The sequence below is a fragment of the Penaeus vannamei genome, chromosome 4 (genome assembly GCF_042767895.1).
Source record: "Penaeus vannamei isolate JL-2024 chromosome 4, ASM4276789v1, whole genome shotgun sequence".
Taxonomy (NCBI): Eukaryota; Metazoa; Arthropoda; class Malacostraca; order Decapoda; family Penaeidae; genus Penaeus; species Penaeus vannamei.
Window position 1 is genome coordinate 51,718,360 of NC_091552.1, and position 20,000 is coordinate 51,738,359.

The window sequence follows — 20,000 nt, forward strand, 5'->3', positions numbered from 1 at the left end:
TTATCCATCCCATTATGAATCATTCACCTTATACTTATTCTTACCATCATCCTTATCATACTTATCCATCCCATTATGAATCATTCACCTTATACTTATTCTTACCATCATCCTTATCATACTTATCCATCCCATTATGAATCATTCACCTTATACTTATTCTTACCATCATCCTAATCATACTTAACCTTATCGCCATAACTTACTCACCTTCTTCAGAACGTCCAAGACGAGATCGCCGACATCAGGACAGTGACCTCGAAATGCAAGAACGAAGAACCCGGCCCGTACACGCCAGCGTTCGCGTACCACCAGAGGCACTTGGATGTGGACTGCAAGACGACCTTCGTTGACCTTGCCAAGGGGTTGTATCCGAATCAGACCTTTAACTTTTATCAGGTATGAGGGTGTGTGTGTGTTTGTTTGTTTTTGTCTTTTTTTGATGAGTGGTAGGTTATGTTGTTGTTGTTGTTATTGTTATTATTATTATTATTATTATTATTATTGTTATTGTTATTATCATCATCATCATTATCGTTATTGTTATTGTTATTATTATTATTATCTTTATTATTTTCATTATTATTATTATTATTATTATTATTAATACTATTATCATTATCATTACTATTATTATTATTATCATCATCATTATTATTATCATTATTATTTTCCGTACCAATGCTAATTATCCTACTAGATCCATCATCTTTTTATCCTAATTATCCTACTAAATATATTCTCTTTTTTATCCTAATTATCCTACTAAATATATTCTCTTTTTCATCCTAATTATCCTACTAAATCCATCATCTTTTTATCCTAATTATCCAACTAAATCCATCACCTTTTTATCCTAATTATCCTACTAAATCCATCATCTTTTTATCCTAATTATCCTACTAAATCTATTCTCTCTTTTATCCTTCTCTCGCTAGGCTATGCCCCAGGTGGGAGGAGGGGAGCGCCTCGTGGTGGGGAGGAACATAACACTATCTTGCCTCTGTCCCATGAAGACTGCGACGCCCAACAACAACGACTATGTTATGTGTCTTCCCGATTTCACCTATTACTACCAGTCTTTCCTCGGATGCTGGGGTTAGTATGGGGTTGAGGGGGGGAGGGAGGGAGGGAGGGAGGGACGGAGGGAGAGGGACGGTGGGAGGGAGAGAGGGAGGGAGTGTGGGTAGGAGGGAGGGAGGGAGGGAGGAAGGGAGAGAGAAAGGAAGAGAGGGTGTGTATGTGTGTGTAATGTACATATATATATATATATAAATATGTATATATATGTATATATATATATGTATATATATATATATATATATATATATATATATATATATATATATAGATATAGATATATATAGACATATATACACACACATATATGTATATATACATATGTGTATGTGAAATTATATCTGTATATATATATATATATATATATATATATATATATATATATATACATATATGTGTGTGTGTGTGTGTGTGTGTCTATATGTACATATCCATATATGTTAATTACCTAATTCATCCATTTACCAATTCACCAACCACTCCACCCACCAAGCAACGCCCCCCCCTCACCCCTCCTCTCCCCCGCCTTTGCAGACCGCGAATGCAACACAAGCCTCCTGCTCCCCGTTCCTGCACTCGGGTCTTGGAACTGGCTAGGTGGGAGAGCTCTTACCAACACCAAGATCACTTACACCTGTAATACGTGGGCGCTCTTCAAGGTATTTATATGAGTGAGGTTGGGGAAAAGGGGTAAAGGTGGAGGTTTTATGTGAGTTTTTAATTTTTTTAAGTGGTTTCTGTTGGTTGTGGGTTTGTTAGTGTTGTATGGGTTGTAGATGAATGGGGTAAGATAGGTTGTGGTTTATGTAAAGTCTGTTATAAGAAGTTGAGGAAGTTATAGGAGTTGTATTACACGAGTTGTAATTGGCAATAGGAAGTTTGTACAAGTTACTTTCCAAATTACATCAGAATTTACAATTGAGACCATATGTTTTTTTTTCTAAGCTGTATTATCCTATTTACAATACACATCATGAAAACACTATATAGACACCCACGTTAAAAAGCCGTTTTTCCATAACTTTAGCCAATCTGTTCATCATTTTGTTCAGAGATCGAGCTGGATCCAAGACCTCTAAGCCAGCCACGTTCCTTATGAGTAAAACGGTGTAAATATTCTTCACATTTCCAGGACCTGTGGATACCATCACTCACCACAAGGTGCAAATGTGATGAGACGTGGTCACTAGCTTCACTACCAGAATGTGGTAAGTGTTAATGCAGGAGAGAACATGTCACTCTGAGTTACTGAATGCGGATATGTGTATGTTAGTGTGTGTGTGTGTAAGTGCGTTTGTGTGTGTGCCTGAGATAGAGAGAATGAAAGAGAGAGAGGGGGGAGAAGGAGGGAGGGAGGGAGGAAGATAGTTCGAGATAGATAGATAAAAAGATTGAAAGAAAGAGCGAGAGAGAACGATACATAGAGAGGGAGAGAGAGATAAGGAGGGGGGGAGGGAGGAATAAAAAGATAGAGATAGATACATAGAGAGATAGACAGACAGATAGAGAAAGAGGGAGAAATAGAAAAGAAAACTTTCGTTACGATATTTACATACAAAATCCTGCGTTTGCTTTCATTATTTCCTGTTCTGTTGTTGACGCAATTCCTTCATCTTTGTTCGTATTTTCCTGACTAAAGCGTTTTTCCTAATGTGTGTGTGTATTTGCGTGCGTAGGTAGGTGTGTGTGAGAGAGAGAGAGAAGAGAGACTGACTGACATAGACAGAAAAAGACAGAGGGAGAGAGAGACAGACAGACAGATAGATAAATAGAGAGAGAGAGAGAGAGAGAGAGAGAGAGAGAGAGAGAGAGAGAGAGAGAGCCATAGGCAGAAAGGGAGAAAGAGAGAGAGAGAGAAAAAAAAAGTAGTCGTCACAGAATATACACATATATCCCTGCGTTAACTTTCATTACTTCCGATTTTACAGGTACGACTTTACACGTGCCTTACTGTGCCTAAATCATTTCCTCTTCTGCAGTGAACGTCAGCACGACCCCTGTCCCTCCAACAACGACTACAACGATCTTCTCCACGACCTCTTCCACGATGTCAACGACTTCGACGGCCACAATCGAACCGACGACGACCAACATCACATTCACCACCACGAACATCACCACCACCACGGATGACGTCACGGAAAGTACGACCAACACGACCTTCACCACGGATGACGTCACGGATAGTACGACCAACACGACTTTTACAACGAATAACGTCACAGCCACGACCACAGACACGACAGACATCACACAGACAACAGAAAAGGAAATTACAGGAACAGCTTCTGAAGGTAAGTTTAATTTTTTTCTCTCTCTCTTCACCTTGACCTAAAAGTAACGTTGATTGTATCATACTCTTCTGTAGATATATCATAATATTCTATTGATATATTTTGTTATTATAACGTATCATAATCTATTCTACTACTCATATAACACCTGATATACTAATTTTCTTACTGATTAATTCAACTGATTACCTAATTAAGGATCTACTCATAAGCATTTCCTCATCTAATAATCTCATCTTTCTATCTATATTTTTCTTTATCTGTTTTAGTGTTTATCATCCTCTTTCCTTTTCCTGTTTCCCTGAATGTTGTGGCTGCTTGTATCTCACGTTATGTATTGTATGAAATTTAAATAAATCCAAAATTGTTGTACTTCTTTTATTCAGTTATATATGTGTGTGTGTGTGTGTTTATATATATATATATATATATATATATATATATATATATATATATATATATATATATATTATATTATATATATATATCATATATATATATTTATATATATATATAAATATATATATATATATATATATATATATGTGTGTGTGTGTGTGTGTGTGTGTGTGTGTGTGTGTGTGTGTGTGTGTATGTGTATGTGTATGTATGTGTGTATGTGTATTTGCACAGTATATATACTCATATATGTGTGTATAGATGTGTATATATAGTCATATATATGTGTTTGTGTATAGATTATATATTTTATTTTTGCGAATATATTTTTTTTTTTCGTTATATTTATAACTATTATATAATATGAGTGTTTATGCAAGTATATTCGCCTGCATGTAAATATAGACAATCACTGAACACTATTCTGATCACAGTCTGTATTCCCCGAAAGCGACAGTGTGTGAAGGGCGTAGGGAACACAGGTGGATATGTTACGTAAATTAACCATATACGGATGGTGCGTTTTTCGTGGTGACTTGGGCAGAGGATACAGCACGAGGGGGTAGGGGTACCTGGCTGGTTCCTGGAATCTGCGGAGGCGAGGGTATAAATTGGGGAATCGTGTGGTTTCAAGCAGATTAAGGGGTTTATAGATTATGGTGTGTTGTGTAAAAAAGGAGATGTATGAGATGAGATGAGTAGGTTAGTGGTTTTTGAGAATAATGCTTATTTGTTACAACTACATAACAATAGTATGTAAATGAAGCTTGTAAAAAAACTATGTACGCCTTTATAGTAAAATGCGTTAAAGAACCATATTGAAACTCCATTCTATGGTAAAACACATTTAAACCCCCTAAATTTAGGGCAAAAACCCAGCAAATTTCAACAGTTACCCTTCGCCGAAACAGATCTTGACATTAACTCGACCGTGAAGGTGAAACCGAACAGGAAATAACCCGAAAGATGAACCCTAAATTAAGAAAAAAAAAATGTTAACAGGCACCTCCGAGCGCATAGAAAACGGGCTGCGGGGAATGTGTTACTATGGAAGAAAACGAGAGTTGTGTAACCGGGTCGGGACAGCTTATGCAAATTCTAGTTAAAACCTGACTGCGAAATTGAAAGTGTTTTTCGCGCAGACTAAAATATTCAAGATTTTGTTGTTGTTGTTGTTGTTGTTGTCGTTGTTTAGTTGATGGGAGGGTCATATGGGCCTTCAGAGATATCGAGCGAAATTGCGAGCTAGGTATATACTGGAAAAAGTAATAATGCAAGTTATGTATTCTCATATATTTAGACGATTTTTATAGGTATAAAACATTTGGCATATACAAAATGTCCTTACACAGTTCGTCATATTTATATAATTAAGTTTTTAAAAAATGAAATTCATAAAAAATAAACCCTTCCACATACATATGTAAACTTTAGGAAGGAATATTTTCAATTTACTTTCTGCTTGGCAACAGCTGCCAGATTGTCCAGACACAGACACGACCATTGCAGAATTTTATTAAGGATAGTAATGATAACGATAATAGTAATGGTATTGATAATGAGGATAAAAAATATGATAATGTTGATAGTAGCATTAATGATAATGATAATAACAATAACAATAATAACAACAACAACGATGATGATAATGAAAAACAACAACAATGTCAATGAAGATAATGATAAACACAATGATAATGATGATCATCATAATGACAACAGCAAAGGATGAAAAGAAAAACCAAATAGTAATACTAATAATAATAATGATAATAGTAATAATAATAATAATGATAATAGTAATAATAATGATAATAATGATAATAGTAATAATAATGATAATAGTAATAATAATAATAACAGCAACAAGGATAATAATGATAATAGTAATAATAATAATAACAGCAACAAGGATAATAATGATAGTTGAGTCAAATAAAAACATTCACACGAACGTTTATAAATACAAAACCTCTCCCACCCTGAGTTGCCAACTGCAATATTATTCCCGCTGAGGAAGCACTAGAGAAGCATCTCTTTAACCTTGGGATAGTAGTAGTGGCGATTATAGCTCGTTTTTCGCCCTGTTGCATGTAGATAAAGCGATTCTACACTTGTTGCATAGGGATTAGGTATATAGAAGACTTGTACGGAATCCTTTTAGGGGCGTTGTTGCCATATGAGGTGTGGATGGGGTCTTTGTTTTTTTTTTCTTATCTTTTCTTTGTGTCTGTCTGTCTATCTGTTTGTTTTTCTATGGATTTGTCTGTTTTTCTTTGTCTCTCAGTCTCTGAAGGTCTGTCTGTGTCTCTATCTATTTATCTCTCTATCTATCTGTCTCTTTGTCTATCTATCTATTTATCTCTCTAACTCTCTCCGTCAACGTATCTACTTATCTATCCACCTATAAATGCATTTACATCTGTAGCTCCATCGATACCTCTTTCCATCAAATTCATCAGCGCACATACACACACACACACACACACACACACACACACACACACACACACACACACACACACACACACACACACACACACACACACACACACACACACACACACACACACACAGATCCAACCCCCAGCCCCTTCTCTATCTCTCCCTCTCTCTCCCCCCTCACACACCTTCCCCTCCTCACCCCCCCCCTAATACACGCTAACCGCCCTCCTCCCCTCTCCCCCCTCACACACCTCCCCTCCCTCCCCCCTCTCCCCCCCTCACAGACCTCCCCTCCCTCCACCCTCCCTTCTCCCCACTCCCTCCTCCCTCCTCCCTCCTCCCCCTCCCCCTCCCCCCAACACACAACGCTATAGCAAGTCCGGATAAAACTCACCCGTGATATAAAGTCCCGATTTGACCTTGAAGTTGACCGGCCATTGTCAGGAAAGTAATTTTCATCCAAGTGGTATTATGCCTTTGTTGTTCTCTGATTGCGGTGCGTGTTCGTCTTCCTATCTTTCCCCTTTTTTTTCCTCCTCCTCCTTCTCTTCCTCCTCCTCCCTCCCTTCCCCTCAATTACATCACAGTTCTTATAGTTTTACCTCCTTCTTCTCCTATTATTTCGTCCCATCCCCTCTCTTTTAGTTCTTCTTCTTCTTCTTCTGTTTCTTTTTCTTTTTCTTCTTCTTCTTCTTTTTGGTTTTCTCCTTCTTCTCCTCCTTCTCCTCCTCCGCTTCATCTTCCTCCTCCTCCTCCTCTTCCTCATCTTCCTCCTCTCCTTCCTCCTGCTCCTCATCTTCCTCTTCTTCTTCTTCCTCCTCCTGCTCCTCATCTTCCTCTTCTTCTTCCTTCTCCTCCTTCTCTTCCTCTTCCTCCTCCCCCCACCCTTCACAATCTTCCTACCCCCTACCCCCCTCCCCCCTCCCCCCCTTCCTTGCATGGGTTCCAGTCAAGTGTAAAAAAAATAACATTGAGTTTCCAGACACCGCCAGATAGAGAGATAGTAGGAATATTTTGTCATTTACGTTTTATATTAGATATAACTATTACTATCCTCACTTCACATTCTAGAACATTCTCTCGATAAGAGAAGTTAGTGTTCTAAAGAATTACATTTAACGTAGTAAACAGTATTTTAAAGCATCGTAAATTCACAAGATTTTATTACTATACATTTTTATACATATATTATCCTTCTGAAGTGAAATTAGTGTTGTGAATAAACATATTTATGTAACGTAAGCTGTTTTTATTATTTTTATTTATTATTTTTTGTACCGTACATTCTTTTTTGTTTGTTTGTTTATTTGTATTTTTTATCTTACACTTAGAATAAATAATAATAATCATGTTTCCATTTACATTACATTTATAATATTTCATCAAGATTTCTTCCCAGCAATTCATTAACTTTAATGCAAACTTTATCGCTTGAATGTGAAGCAATATTTTCTTTCAAATCTTTACGTTTTTTTGTTTTTTTGTTTTTATCTCACATGAGATTTTTTTATCTCCATAATTGAAACTAATCTTATAAATAATTGTATTTATGTAAATTAATCGATGATGTTTATTTAGTTATCACAGATCTTATTATCAATTTATAAACATCTAGACCACAGTCTATGAGTAGTCACCGTTACTAATAATCATACTTCAGTAATGTAATTTAAAGTGTCTAAAGATATTAATGTAATGATAGCTACAGGGTTTAATCAAGTATCGTAGATCGTAGATCACCTTTTTCTGTATTTCTTTAGTGTAATATAAAGCTTTTATTTAGGTATCGTAGACTTTATCATTATTCATTATTCTTATCATGTAGATCACCCTTCCATAATGTAAGATAAAGCGTTTTTTCAAATATGGTAGATTTTGTTATATGTATGTATTTTTTTTCTATAACGCAAGCTCAAACGGTTTTATATATGTATCCTAGATTTTGGTATATACATATATTTATAGCATTTAGACCACCTTTCTATAATGCAAGTTCAAGCGTCTTTTTCTTTCTTTCTTTTTCAAATATCGTAGATTTTGTTTTATAGATATAGTTTTAGCAGCCAGACCACCCTTCTATAATGGAAGCCAAGACGATTTTTAATTTTAAATATCGTAGATTTTGCCATATACATATATATTTTAGCATCTTGACCAACCTTCTGAAATGCAAGCTAAACGTTTGTAAATTTCAAATATTGTAGATTTTGTTATATACATATATTTTTAGCCTCTAGACCACCCTTCTAAAATGCAAGCTAAAAGTTTTTATTTTCAAATATCGTAGATTTTATTATATACATATATTTTTAGCCTCTAGACCACCCTTCTAAAATGCAAGCTACACGTTTTTATTTTCAAATATCGTAGATGTTGTTATATATGCATATATATTTTTTAGCATTTAAACCACCCTTCTATAACGAACGAAAATGTCAAATATCGTAAATTTTGTTATATATGCATATATATATTTTTTTAGCATTTAAACCACCCTTCTATAACGAACAAAAGATGTTACGAAACCCACAGTCCATTCACCCGGGGGATCAGGATGAGACTGCAATTTACGTCCCTGGCTTAGGGGGCGCTGCGACCATAACATTACGATGCCTAGTACTGTTAGAAGTATGGAGGGAGGTTTCCAAGCGGTCAACAAAGAGTTATTTTGTATTTGGGAGAAGAAAAGTAGCGATAATAATAGTAGTAATAATAAGTAGAGGGATAGATGGATAGATAAAAAAGAGTGACAGATAGATATATAGGGAAATGGGACGACGGATAGAGAGATAAATAAATAAACAGTGAGACAGAAAGATAGATAGATAAAAAAAAGTATATGTATCTGTGTTGTTTTTTTATGTTCTTTTATGTTTTTTTTATTATTATTCTGTGCGTGTCTTGTGATTGCTGACTGATAAGAGTCGATTCTTTCTTTTGTGAGTTGATGGACACTCGGGAGAAAAAAAAGTTAGTTGCGTAACGTTTAGGGTTGGCGTTTGCGTGTGTGTCAGGCTGTATGTGTGTGTGTGTGTATGTGTGTGAATGCATAATACAAACACGCACACATACATATATGCATATATATGTATGTGTGTGTACATATGTACATATATACGTGTCTATATGTGTGTGTGTGTGTGTGTGTGTATATATATATATGTATGTATATATATATATATATATATATATATATATATATATATATATATATATATATATATATATATTTGTGTGTGTGTGTGTGTGAGCGTGTGCGTGTGTGTGTGTGTGTATATATATATATAAATATATATCTATATATGTAATTATATATTTATATAATATATATATTATGTATATTATATATATATATTATATATATATTTTATATATATAATATACATATATATATATTTTATATATATATATATATATATATATATATATATATAAACCCGTACATGCAAAGACAAACACACCATATATACATACATATATATATATATATATATATATATATATATATATATATATATATATATATATATATATGTATATATATATATATATATGTGTGTGTGTGTGTATGTGTGCATATGTATACACATGCTGTATATACTTTTGTGTACAATTCAATGTGACTAGGAAAAAACTAAAATTTTATAGACATGTTGAGTACAATTTACTGCAATAAACCGCGTGTGTTGATAGGCTGTAGTGACGAATATTTACGCCGGGAATATAGACAGCCAGATATATATAGAGATAAATAAAGAGAGAAAAATAGGTACATAAATAGTGAGACTGAAAGCTATATATGTAAAAAGTGAGACACCAAGATAGAAAATAGAGAGACATCTAGATAGATAAAAAGAGAGACAGAAAGATAGATAAAAATTGAGACAGAAAAATAGATAGATAAAAAGTGAGACAAATAGATAAAAAAAAGAGAGACAGATAGACAGAGAAATAGGACGCAAGACAGAGAGAGAGAAATCAAAATAATACAAGTAATTATGGTGTTATTGAAAGCATGTAAAAACAATTGTACTGTATGCCATCCAGCTCGCTAATTACTCTCATTACAAAAATATTACCATCATTTCTACTATCTGCAATAACAGTGGCAAGAACGAATGGTGATTATTAGAAAGATATTGACAATAGACCTATTGATAACTTAAAAAAAAAGAGAGAACATGAGCAACAATGACAATGATGATGAAAGCGATGATAATGGCAATGATAACAATGATAATAATAACATCAATATTTATAATAATAGTAATGATAATGATAACATTCATTATTATAATGATAACAATTATGATAATATTGGCGTTAATATTAATCATAATAATAGTAATAATGTTAATGAAATCAATAAATAGGATTATAATGATGGTAATACAAATGGTAATAATAATAATGACAATAATGAAGATAATAATTACAATATTGATATTGATGATGCTAATATTATGATGATGAGAGTAATAAAAGCAGTGATAATAATAAAATTGATGATGATGATAATAATAATGGCAATAATAATGATAATGTTAATGATAACAAACATAATGATGATAATGAAAATAGTAAAAGTAGCAATGATAATATTGATGACACTAGTACTAATAACAACAACAATAATAATAAAAATAATAACATCAACAATAGTAACAATAATGATAACAATAATAATGATTGTAATAATAATCATATTGATAATGACAATGATAGTAATAGTAATAATAGTAATAGTGGTAACGATGATGATTATCACAAAAAATTATAATGATAACAATGATTATAATTACAGTAACAGTAATAATGATGGTAATGGTGATAATGATAATAACAATTGTAAGAAAAATGATCATAATGATGATAATGATAATAACAATCATAGCAATAATGATAATGACGATACTACTAGTAATAGTAATGATAATGATTATGGTAATAATGATATCGTTAATGGTAACGACATTGATAATTGTGACTTATAATGATAGTAATAAGAAGAATATAATGATAAATTAACATACACTTATCATGATAACAGTGGTTATGATAATAAGTTTGAAATTCTGAATAAAACAAATAATGATATTAAGAACATACAACAAACCATTAGATAACACTTATTCATAAGATTTATCATTATTATTGCCTGCTGAAATACAGTCGGAAATTATTATTAGAATTGATTAGAGAAATTGAAATTATAATTGCTTTCATTATCATTATATTTATGTTTCATCAGCTGTTGTTGCTATTAATTCAACTTTATATTCATAATCATGCTCATTATCGTTATCAGCATTGTCGTCATTATCTTTATGATTATTGTTTTCGTCATTATCTTCATCATTATTTCCGTCATTATCTTTATCACCATTACTTTTGTCATTGTCCTTCCTATTATTACCGCTATAAAAGCCATTATCACTCATTATCTCCATCATCATCACTTTCATTATCTTCATGATCACTGTTATCATTATTGGCATCATCACTGTTGCCATTATTATCATTATCATTACCATTACCATTGTTATTGTCACAATCACTATCAGAATTGCCATTGTCGCTATTATCATCATCATAGATCTGATATAACTAGTACTCACAGATAATGATGATGATAATCTACATCATATTAAAAAAAAACTTACCTCGTAATTGAACTATTGTGTATGTAAAAGTATCATAGACATAATATTTTTTATGATAAAGAAATCAAATACAAGCAAAAAATTGATTAATTTTATATCAATGCTTAATAGTCATATCTATATATTTTTTCATTTTACAAAACAGGAATATATATTCATTATATTTTTATACCTTTACATAAACACGTGAATCTGCCGATTTTCTTTCTTTCATACTAATAAATTCAAGTAATTATATTATGTGTTTATAGATTAATTCATATAATATGCACTGGAGTGTGGGATTCGATATAATCTGAATCATATCTCCTGTTGTTGTTTTTTACTTTTTTTTATCTATAGGGTCATATTAATTAATAAAAAATTCTCCTATCGTTTATTTATAATTTAATTCAGATAATGCATATCAAAAGTATGGAATTAGATATAATCTGAATTAGATTTCCTGAATTCTATCTCTCTTCATCTCTCTCTTTGTCTGTCTGTCTCTCTCTCTCCTCTCTCTCTCTCTCTCTCTCTCTCTCTCTCTCTCTGTCTCTGTCGCTCTCTCTCTCTGTCGCTCTCTCTCTCTCTGTCTCTGTCTCTCTCTCTCTCCTCTCTCTCTCTCTCCTCTCTCTCTCTCTCCTCTCTCTCTCTCTCCCCTACTCTCTCCTCTCTCTCTCTCTCCCCTTCTCTCTCTCTCTCTCTCTCTCTCTCTCTCTCTCTCTCTCTCTCTCTCTCTCTCTCTCTCTCTCTCTCTCTCTCTCTCTCTCTCTCTCTCTCTCTCTCACACACACACACACACACACACACACACACACACACACACACACACACACACACACACACACACACACACACACACATTCACTATCTCTTCCTCTTTAATCATCTATATATCAAACTAATCAATCCAACTCCTCCTAGCCATATGCTCACAGTTTAATTCAAATAAAGTGCATCGAAGTAAAGAATTCGATATGATTTTTTAGATGGAACGGAAAGGGTTAGAGAGGCACATGAGTTTCGGGAACGGGTCCGCGTGGTTGAACACGTGATCTGCCCGTCCAACTTTGCTAGCTCGTGTTAGCTCCTTTGTTTGAGGGTAGTTTGTTTATTTTTATATATTTTTTTTCTTTTTTACTTGTTTTATTTCTGTTCTGATGTAGGGACATAAGGTTAAAGTATGAGCAATTTTTTTAAAGCATAATCATGAATATTAATATATACCGAGGATAAATATTGTATACATACCGTCTAAGGATAAATATTATTGTCTTTTTATCCAAATCACGAATATAAGTATAAACACGACCACGAATACAACTACACCAAACATAATCCTATAAATATATCCACATCCCTCCTTTACGTAAAGGATAATTGCAGAAAACCGACCGGAAGGAAGGTTTACGTAACCTCGCCATCTTCGGGTTTACGTAAAGATCCCGAGCGCCGTCTTTTGTTAGCCCGGGGTCCCTGGGGCGGAGGTCCCGTTTTGGGGCGTTGCGTAAGCCCCGGCGCAGAGGAGGGGGGGAGGGGGAGGGAGGGGGGGTTGTGTAGCTGGGAGCCAAGGGAGGAAGGAGGGATTGGGGAGGGAGAGGGGCGCTGTGGTCAGAAAAGAAAAGATAAGAAAAGAAAAAGAAAAGGAAGGTAAACAGGAGAGGAGGGAGGAAGAAGGACGATGTGTTAATAAGATAAAATAAGATGAAGGTAAATAGGAGAGGAGGGAGGAGGAAGAGGGACGATGTGTTAAGAAAAGAAAAGAAAAGGTAAACAGGAGAGGAGGGAGGAGGAGGGACGCTATGTTAAGAAAAAATAGATACATGATAATAATAAATTGATAAATATAGTAAATAAACAAATAAGATAGGTAAACAGGAGAGGAGGGAGAAGGAGGAACGCTGTGTTCAGAAAAAAATAATAGATAAATTAATAAAAAGGTAAACAGGGGAAGGAGGAGCCACGCTATGTTAAAAAGATAGACAACAAGGGACGTAGGGGGAACTGTGTTAATAAAAAGACACAGGTAAACAGGAGAGGAGGGTCGCTTCGTTAGAAAAATAGACAGGTAACCAGGAGAGGAAGAGGGACACTGTGTTAAAAATAGACAAGTAACCAAGGGTCTAGGTGGAACTGTGTTCAAAAGAGACAGGTAACCAATGGAGGAGGAAAGAAGAGGGACGCTGCATATTAAAAAAAGGACAGGTAACAAGGAGAGGACGAAGGAGGAAGGGTACTGTTAAAAAATACATATACAGGTAACCAAGGTTGTAGGGGGAACTGTGTTAAGAAGCAAAAAATAGGTAACCAGGGGAGGGGGAAGAAGGAGGGACACTGTGTTAAAAATAGACAGGTAACCACGGGAGGAAGAAGGGACCTGTGTTAAGAAAAAAAATCAGGTAACCAGGGGAAAAAGGAGGGACACTGTGTTAAGAAAAAAACAGGTAACCAGGGGAGGAGAAAGGAGGAGGGATGCTGTGTTAAAAATAGACAGGGGAGGAGGGAAAATAGACAGGTAATCAGGAGAGGAGGATAGAGGAGGAGCACTGTGTTAAAGAAAAGACTAGGAGTAGAGGGAGGAGGGAGAAGGAGACGCTGCGTAAAAGAAAAGACACGTAACCAAGGGCTGGAGGGAGGAGGAAGAAGAGAGACAATGTGTATAAAAAGATACGTAACCAGGACTGGAAGGAAGGAGGGAGGGGGGGAGAAGTAGGAGGGGGTGGGAAGAAGTAGGAGGGGGGGGGAGGAGGAAGAGTAGGAGGGGGGGAAGGGGGAGTAGGAGAAGGAGGGGGAGGAGAGGGACCAGGGAACCGCTGTATAAAAAAGACAGGTAAGCTTTGGGGGTTCCTGCACTCCCTGGCCAGGCTTTAGCGACACCAGTTCGTCCTCTCCGCTGCCGTTCTCGACCCCCCGAGGAAGAGAAGATGTTACGAGCTGGTTTTTCGGTGTTTCTGGTGACCCTGCTCAGCATACAAGCTCAGGTACGTACTCGACTATAGTCTCTTATGTAAAAATATAACATACGTGAATTCCATTGGTACGTAGTCGACTATAATCTCAAATGTAAAAATTACAACATGCATGAATTTCATAGTTACGTAGTCGACTATAATCTCATATGTAAAAATATAACATACGTGAATTTCATAGGTACGTAGTCGACTATAGTCTCATATGTAAAAATATAACATACGTGAATTCCATTGGTACGTAGTCGACTATAATCTCAAATGTAAAAATTACAACATACATGAATTTCATAGTTACGTACTAGACTATAATCTCATATGTAAAAAATATAACATACGTGAATTCCATAGGTACGTAGTCGATTATAATCCCATATGTAAAAATTACAACATACATGAATTTCATAGGTACGTACTCGAATATAATCTCAAATGTAAAAATACAACATACAAAGTAATATAAAACATACACAAAAATACAAATTTCATAGGTTAATGTATATCTTAAATATCGAAGTACAGCATTTGTGAATTCCATAAGTTGACATATATTTAAATGTAAAAATACAACATAAATTAATTCCATAGTTTGATAGATATCTTAAATGCGAAAGTATACATGTATGAATTCTGTAAGTTGATATATACCTTAAATGTGGAAATACAACATACATGAGCAGGATCTTGATAAATTACTGTATATCTTAGATGTAAAAATATAACATACAAGAATTCTGTAAGTAGATATATATATTAATTGTAGAAATAAAACATACGTGAATTCCATAAAATTATATATATATAACTTAATTGTAAAAGTACAATATACATGACCTTTATAAGTTGATATATATTTTAAATGTAAAGAATATATCATATGAACACTTGATAAGCTAATGGATATCTTAGATTTAAAAATACAACATATATGAACTCGATAAGGTAATATACATCTTAAACCTAATAATACAACATAACATGACCTCCCATAATTTAATTTGATTCCAAACACCACATAGACCAATCATTTATCCCCATAAATACCCGACTCGTACCAAACTGACACACACACACATACCCAACATACCCAGAACCCATTTGCAACATCTCAACATGGACCTCCACACCTTTACAGGGCCAGCAACGGAGCAACCTTGCCGAGGTGTTGACAGCGAGAGGCTTCACGCAGCTCGTCGACTTGGTGGTCACTGCCGGGCTTGCGGATACGGTCTCAAATGGAGGTGAGGGAGATGGTGGGAGGTGGGCGTGGTGGGTGCAGCGTGGCAGCCGTTGCGGGCATGCGTGGTCTGGGTTTTTAGGTGTGTGTGTGTGCGTGTGTGTGGAAATGGGTATGTATATTTGTAAATATGTATGTATGCGTGTATGTGTGTATACATGCGTATATGTATGTATGTATGTGTATATATATATATATATATATATATATATATATATATATATATATATATATATATATATATAATATATGATATATATATTGTATATTATTATATATTATATCATATAATATGCATTATATATATATATATATATATATATATATATATATATATATATATATATATATATATATATATGTATATATATATATATATATATATGTTTGTGTGTGTGTGTGTATAAATAGATAGATAATATAAATATATATATATATATATATATATATATATATATATATATATATATATATATATATATATATATATATTCATGTGTGTGTGTGTGTGTGTGTGTGTGTGTGTGTGTGTGTGTGTGTGTGTGTGTGTGTGTGTGTGTACACTCACAGCAACGTTTGTGTGTACGTACGTGTATGCGAATATGTTTGTGTGTGTGTGTACATATATCCTGATTATGTATTTGGTTGTGTGTGTGTGCATATTACAAAGTATACACATATAAGTATATCAATATATATAATGCATTCATCTATATGTTTTAAAACACTACAACCTGCAAGAGATTTTAAGATGACTGTACAACAAACCTTATGTAACCCAACAAACCGAGTTAACACGACATGATAATACAGACATTATTCATCAGTCATGAATATAAGGGATGGAGGAGGAGGAGAGACAATTTGTATTAAAAAGACATGTAACCAGGACTGGAAGGAGGGAGGGATGGAGGAGGAGGGAAGAGGGAGGGAGGGAGGGAGGGAAGGAAGTAGCCGCTATATAAAATAATAAGATTAATAATAAAAAGTGGTAAGATACACACATACAAAAAACAGTTACAGATTCATTAAGACTATTTCAGCAAAACCCACACTCACACGGTTTTGTACCATCAACACACACACACAAACAAACAAATAAACACACACAAACAAAACAATAACAAAACCTCATTCATATCCCCCCTTCCTCCCATCCCAAACAGGTCCCTTCACCATCTTCGCCCCGACCAACAAGGCATTTGAAGCACTCGACCCCCAGCTGGTCAACTCCCTCTTGGCTGACACGGAGATGCTGAAGAACGTGTTGCTGTACCACGTGGTGTCGGGGAGGGTCGTGTCTTCGAGTCTCAGAGACGGCATGGTGGCCGACTCTGTTCAAGGAGGACCTCTGAGGATTAACGTGAATAGGAATGTGAGTATTGGCACTGGGTGGATTATATATTTGTTATTGTTGTTTCATTTGTTGTTGTTATTGTTACTGGCGTTATTCATGTTATTATCATGGTACTTCTGATACGTTGATTATTCTTCTTGTTTGTGTTACTCTGGTTTATTAGGAGTGTAAGTGTATATATTCATCTATCTATTTATTTAGATGAATAGATAGATAGATAGATAAATAGATATGTAGATATATATATAGATATAGAGAGATCGATACAGAGATAGAGAGAAAGAGAAAAAGAAAAAGTAAAAGAGACAGATAATATATAAGCAATATCCCCCTACACGCCTTCCCTCTTCCACCCACACACCCCAATGCCTCACCTCCTTGCAGGGCGTCAAGGTCAACGACGTCGCCGTGACCCAGGCTGACATCATGGCGAGAAACGGGGTCATCCACGTCATCGACCAGGTCCTGATGCCTCCTGAAGACGTCGGAAACCTCGCCGAAGTCCTGACGTCTCAAGGATTCAGTCAGCTCGTCGACTTGGTGGTGACTGCCGGGCTGGCGGACACGGTCTCCAATGGCGGTATGTGTCAAGGGGATTGGATTCAGATGCCAGATTGGATTAGTTAATTGGGTGATTGGATCAGGAAGTCAGATTGGGTTGATTAGGATGTCAGGTTGGATTAGTTGATTGGGTGCTAGGATCAGGAAGTCAGATTGGGTTGATTAGGATGTCAGGTTGGATTAGTTAATTGGGGGATTGGATCAGGAAGTCAGATTGGGTTAATTAGGATGTCAGTTTGGATTAATTGATTGGGAGTAGATTAGGATATCAGATTAGATACGGATTGAGATGTCAGATTAGATTAATTGATTGGGATATCAGATTAGATACAGATTAGGACCTTATATTGGATTGATTGATTGGGAGATTAGAATAGGATGTCAGATTGGATTAATTGATTGGAGATTGGATTAGATACGATATGTTGAAGGAGATTAGCGTGTTATGTTGGTGTTTTTTGTGGGATTTTAATTGGCTAAGAGGGATTAGATTAGGATGTCAGATTGGATTAATTGATGTGGGGAATTAGATTAGGGTTTTAGATTGGATTGGTTAGGATGTAAGATTGGATTAGTTGATTGGGTGATTGGATTAGATAAGGTGTATTGAAGGAGATTGGTATGTTATGTTAGCTTCTTTTTTTTGCTTTTGTTCTTATTTGATTTTCTTTGTGAGTTGTAAAATTACGTGCGTTTTTTAAAAGTGGTTTTTAGTTTAAGTTTTTTCTTTCTTTCCTTTTCTTCAAGTTTGTTGTTAGTTTGCCCGATGTTAGGTGTATTGCAGAATATTGTAGATATTTTTCTTTCTCTTTTTTTCGAGGGAGATCTTAGATAAAGTGGCAATACATACGTGTTTTTACAGTCTCTTTGAGAAACCTTCAGAAGAGGGTATCAGAAAATTATATTTTTATTTATCTTGCTATGTAATTGTGTCGTTGTTATTCAGAAGAGGGTATCAGGAAGTTATATTGCTATTTATTATACTAATCAATTGAGTGTCGTTGTTCGATCATTTCTTGGGAATACTTTATAAGACGCTTTTTAAAAGAGTGTTAATCATAGCAATGTATATTCATAATCATGTATATCTGCTATAGAAAGTATAAAAAGAATATGATTTTGATTTCAAGGGTTCATTTTGTCACTTTCACACCGACAAAGCTTGAATATACTTTATTTTCTTTTATTACTGAGATATTTCGAACAAATTATTAAGAGATAAGTGCATTTTGCTAACAGCTGTACACTTCAAGAAAATAATAATAATAATAACAATAATAATGATAATAATAATAGCCATGATAATAATAATAATAATGATAATAACGTTAATAATAATGATAATGATAATGATGATGATGATAATAATAATGATAATGATGGTGATGATAATAATAATAATAATGATAATGATGATGATGATAATAATAATAATGATAATAAATTATTTCTGCATTTCAGGCCCCTTCACTGTCTTCGCCCCGACCAACGAGGCCTTCCAAGCCCTCGACCCTGAGCTCGTGAAGGCCCTGCTCGCCGACCCCGAGAGGCTGAAGGACGTCCTGCTGTACCACGTGGTCCCCGGCGCCGTCCTCTCGTCCGACCTGAGCGACGGCCTCGTGGCCACCACGGCGCAGGGCGGGGACCTTAGGGTCAATGTGAACGGCAATGTGAGTATGGATTTTTATCATGTTTGTGTGGTGTGAATGGGAGGGAGGGGGAGAGGGATGAGAGGGAGGGAGGGAGGGTGAAGGAGGAAAGGAAGAAGGGAGAGAGAGTGAAGGAGGAAAGGAAGAAGGGGGAAAGGAGGGAGGGAGAGAGAGAGAGCGAAGGAGGAAAGGATGGAGGGAGAGAGAGAAGGGAGGGAGAAAAGGAAGGAGGAAAGGAAGAAGGGAGAGAGAGTGAGTGAAAGAGAAGGGGGGAAGAGACAAAGAAATTAAGCGAAAGATAAAAAAGTAAGAGTGGAGATGAGAAAAAAGTCAAAGAAAAGGAATAGCGGGGAGAGAGGGAGAG

General features: G+C 35.2%; 2 protein-coding genes across 2 annotated transcripts in view; both read left to right on the forward strand.

Annotated features, from left to right (window-relative positions):
• The window catches only part of LOC113817576 (uncharacterized), a 20,164-nt gene extending 16,421 nt beyond the window's left edge, over positions 1 to 3,743 (forward strand). The window contains exons 12-16 of the mRNA XM_070121218.1: positions 220 to 399; positions 939 to 1,098; positions 1,615 to 1,739; positions 2,213 to 2,288; positions 3,060 to 3,743. Of these exons, the coding sequence (XP_069977319.1) occupies positions 220 to 399; positions 939 to 1,098; positions 1,615 to 1,739; positions 2,213 to 2,288; positions 3,060 to 3,415 (897 nt within the window). The 3' untranslated portion in view covers positions 3,416 to 3,743. The remainder of the gene's footprint in view (positions 1 to 219; positions 400 to 938; positions 1,099 to 1,614; positions 1,740 to 2,212; positions 2,289 to 3,059) is intronic.
• LOC113817567 (transforming growth factor-beta-induced protein ig-h3) overlaps positions 3,255 to 20,000 on the forward strand; it is a 24,223-nt gene continuing 7,477 nt past the window's right edge. Inside the window, exons 1-6 of the mRNA XM_027369608.2 lie at positions 3,255 to 3,374; positions 14,728 to 14,844; positions 15,968 to 16,073; positions 17,236 to 17,444; positions 17,811 to 18,006; positions 19,449 to 19,657. Of these exons, the coding sequence (XP_027225409.2) occupies positions 14,788 to 14,844; positions 15,968 to 16,073; positions 17,236 to 17,444; positions 17,811 to 18,006; positions 19,449 to 19,657 (777 nt within the window). The 5' untranslated portion in view covers positions 3,255 to 3,374; positions 14,728 to 14,787. The remainder of the gene's footprint in view (positions 3,375 to 14,727; positions 14,845 to 15,967; positions 16,074 to 17,235; positions 17,445 to 17,810; positions 18,007 to 19,448; positions 19,658 to 20,000) is intronic.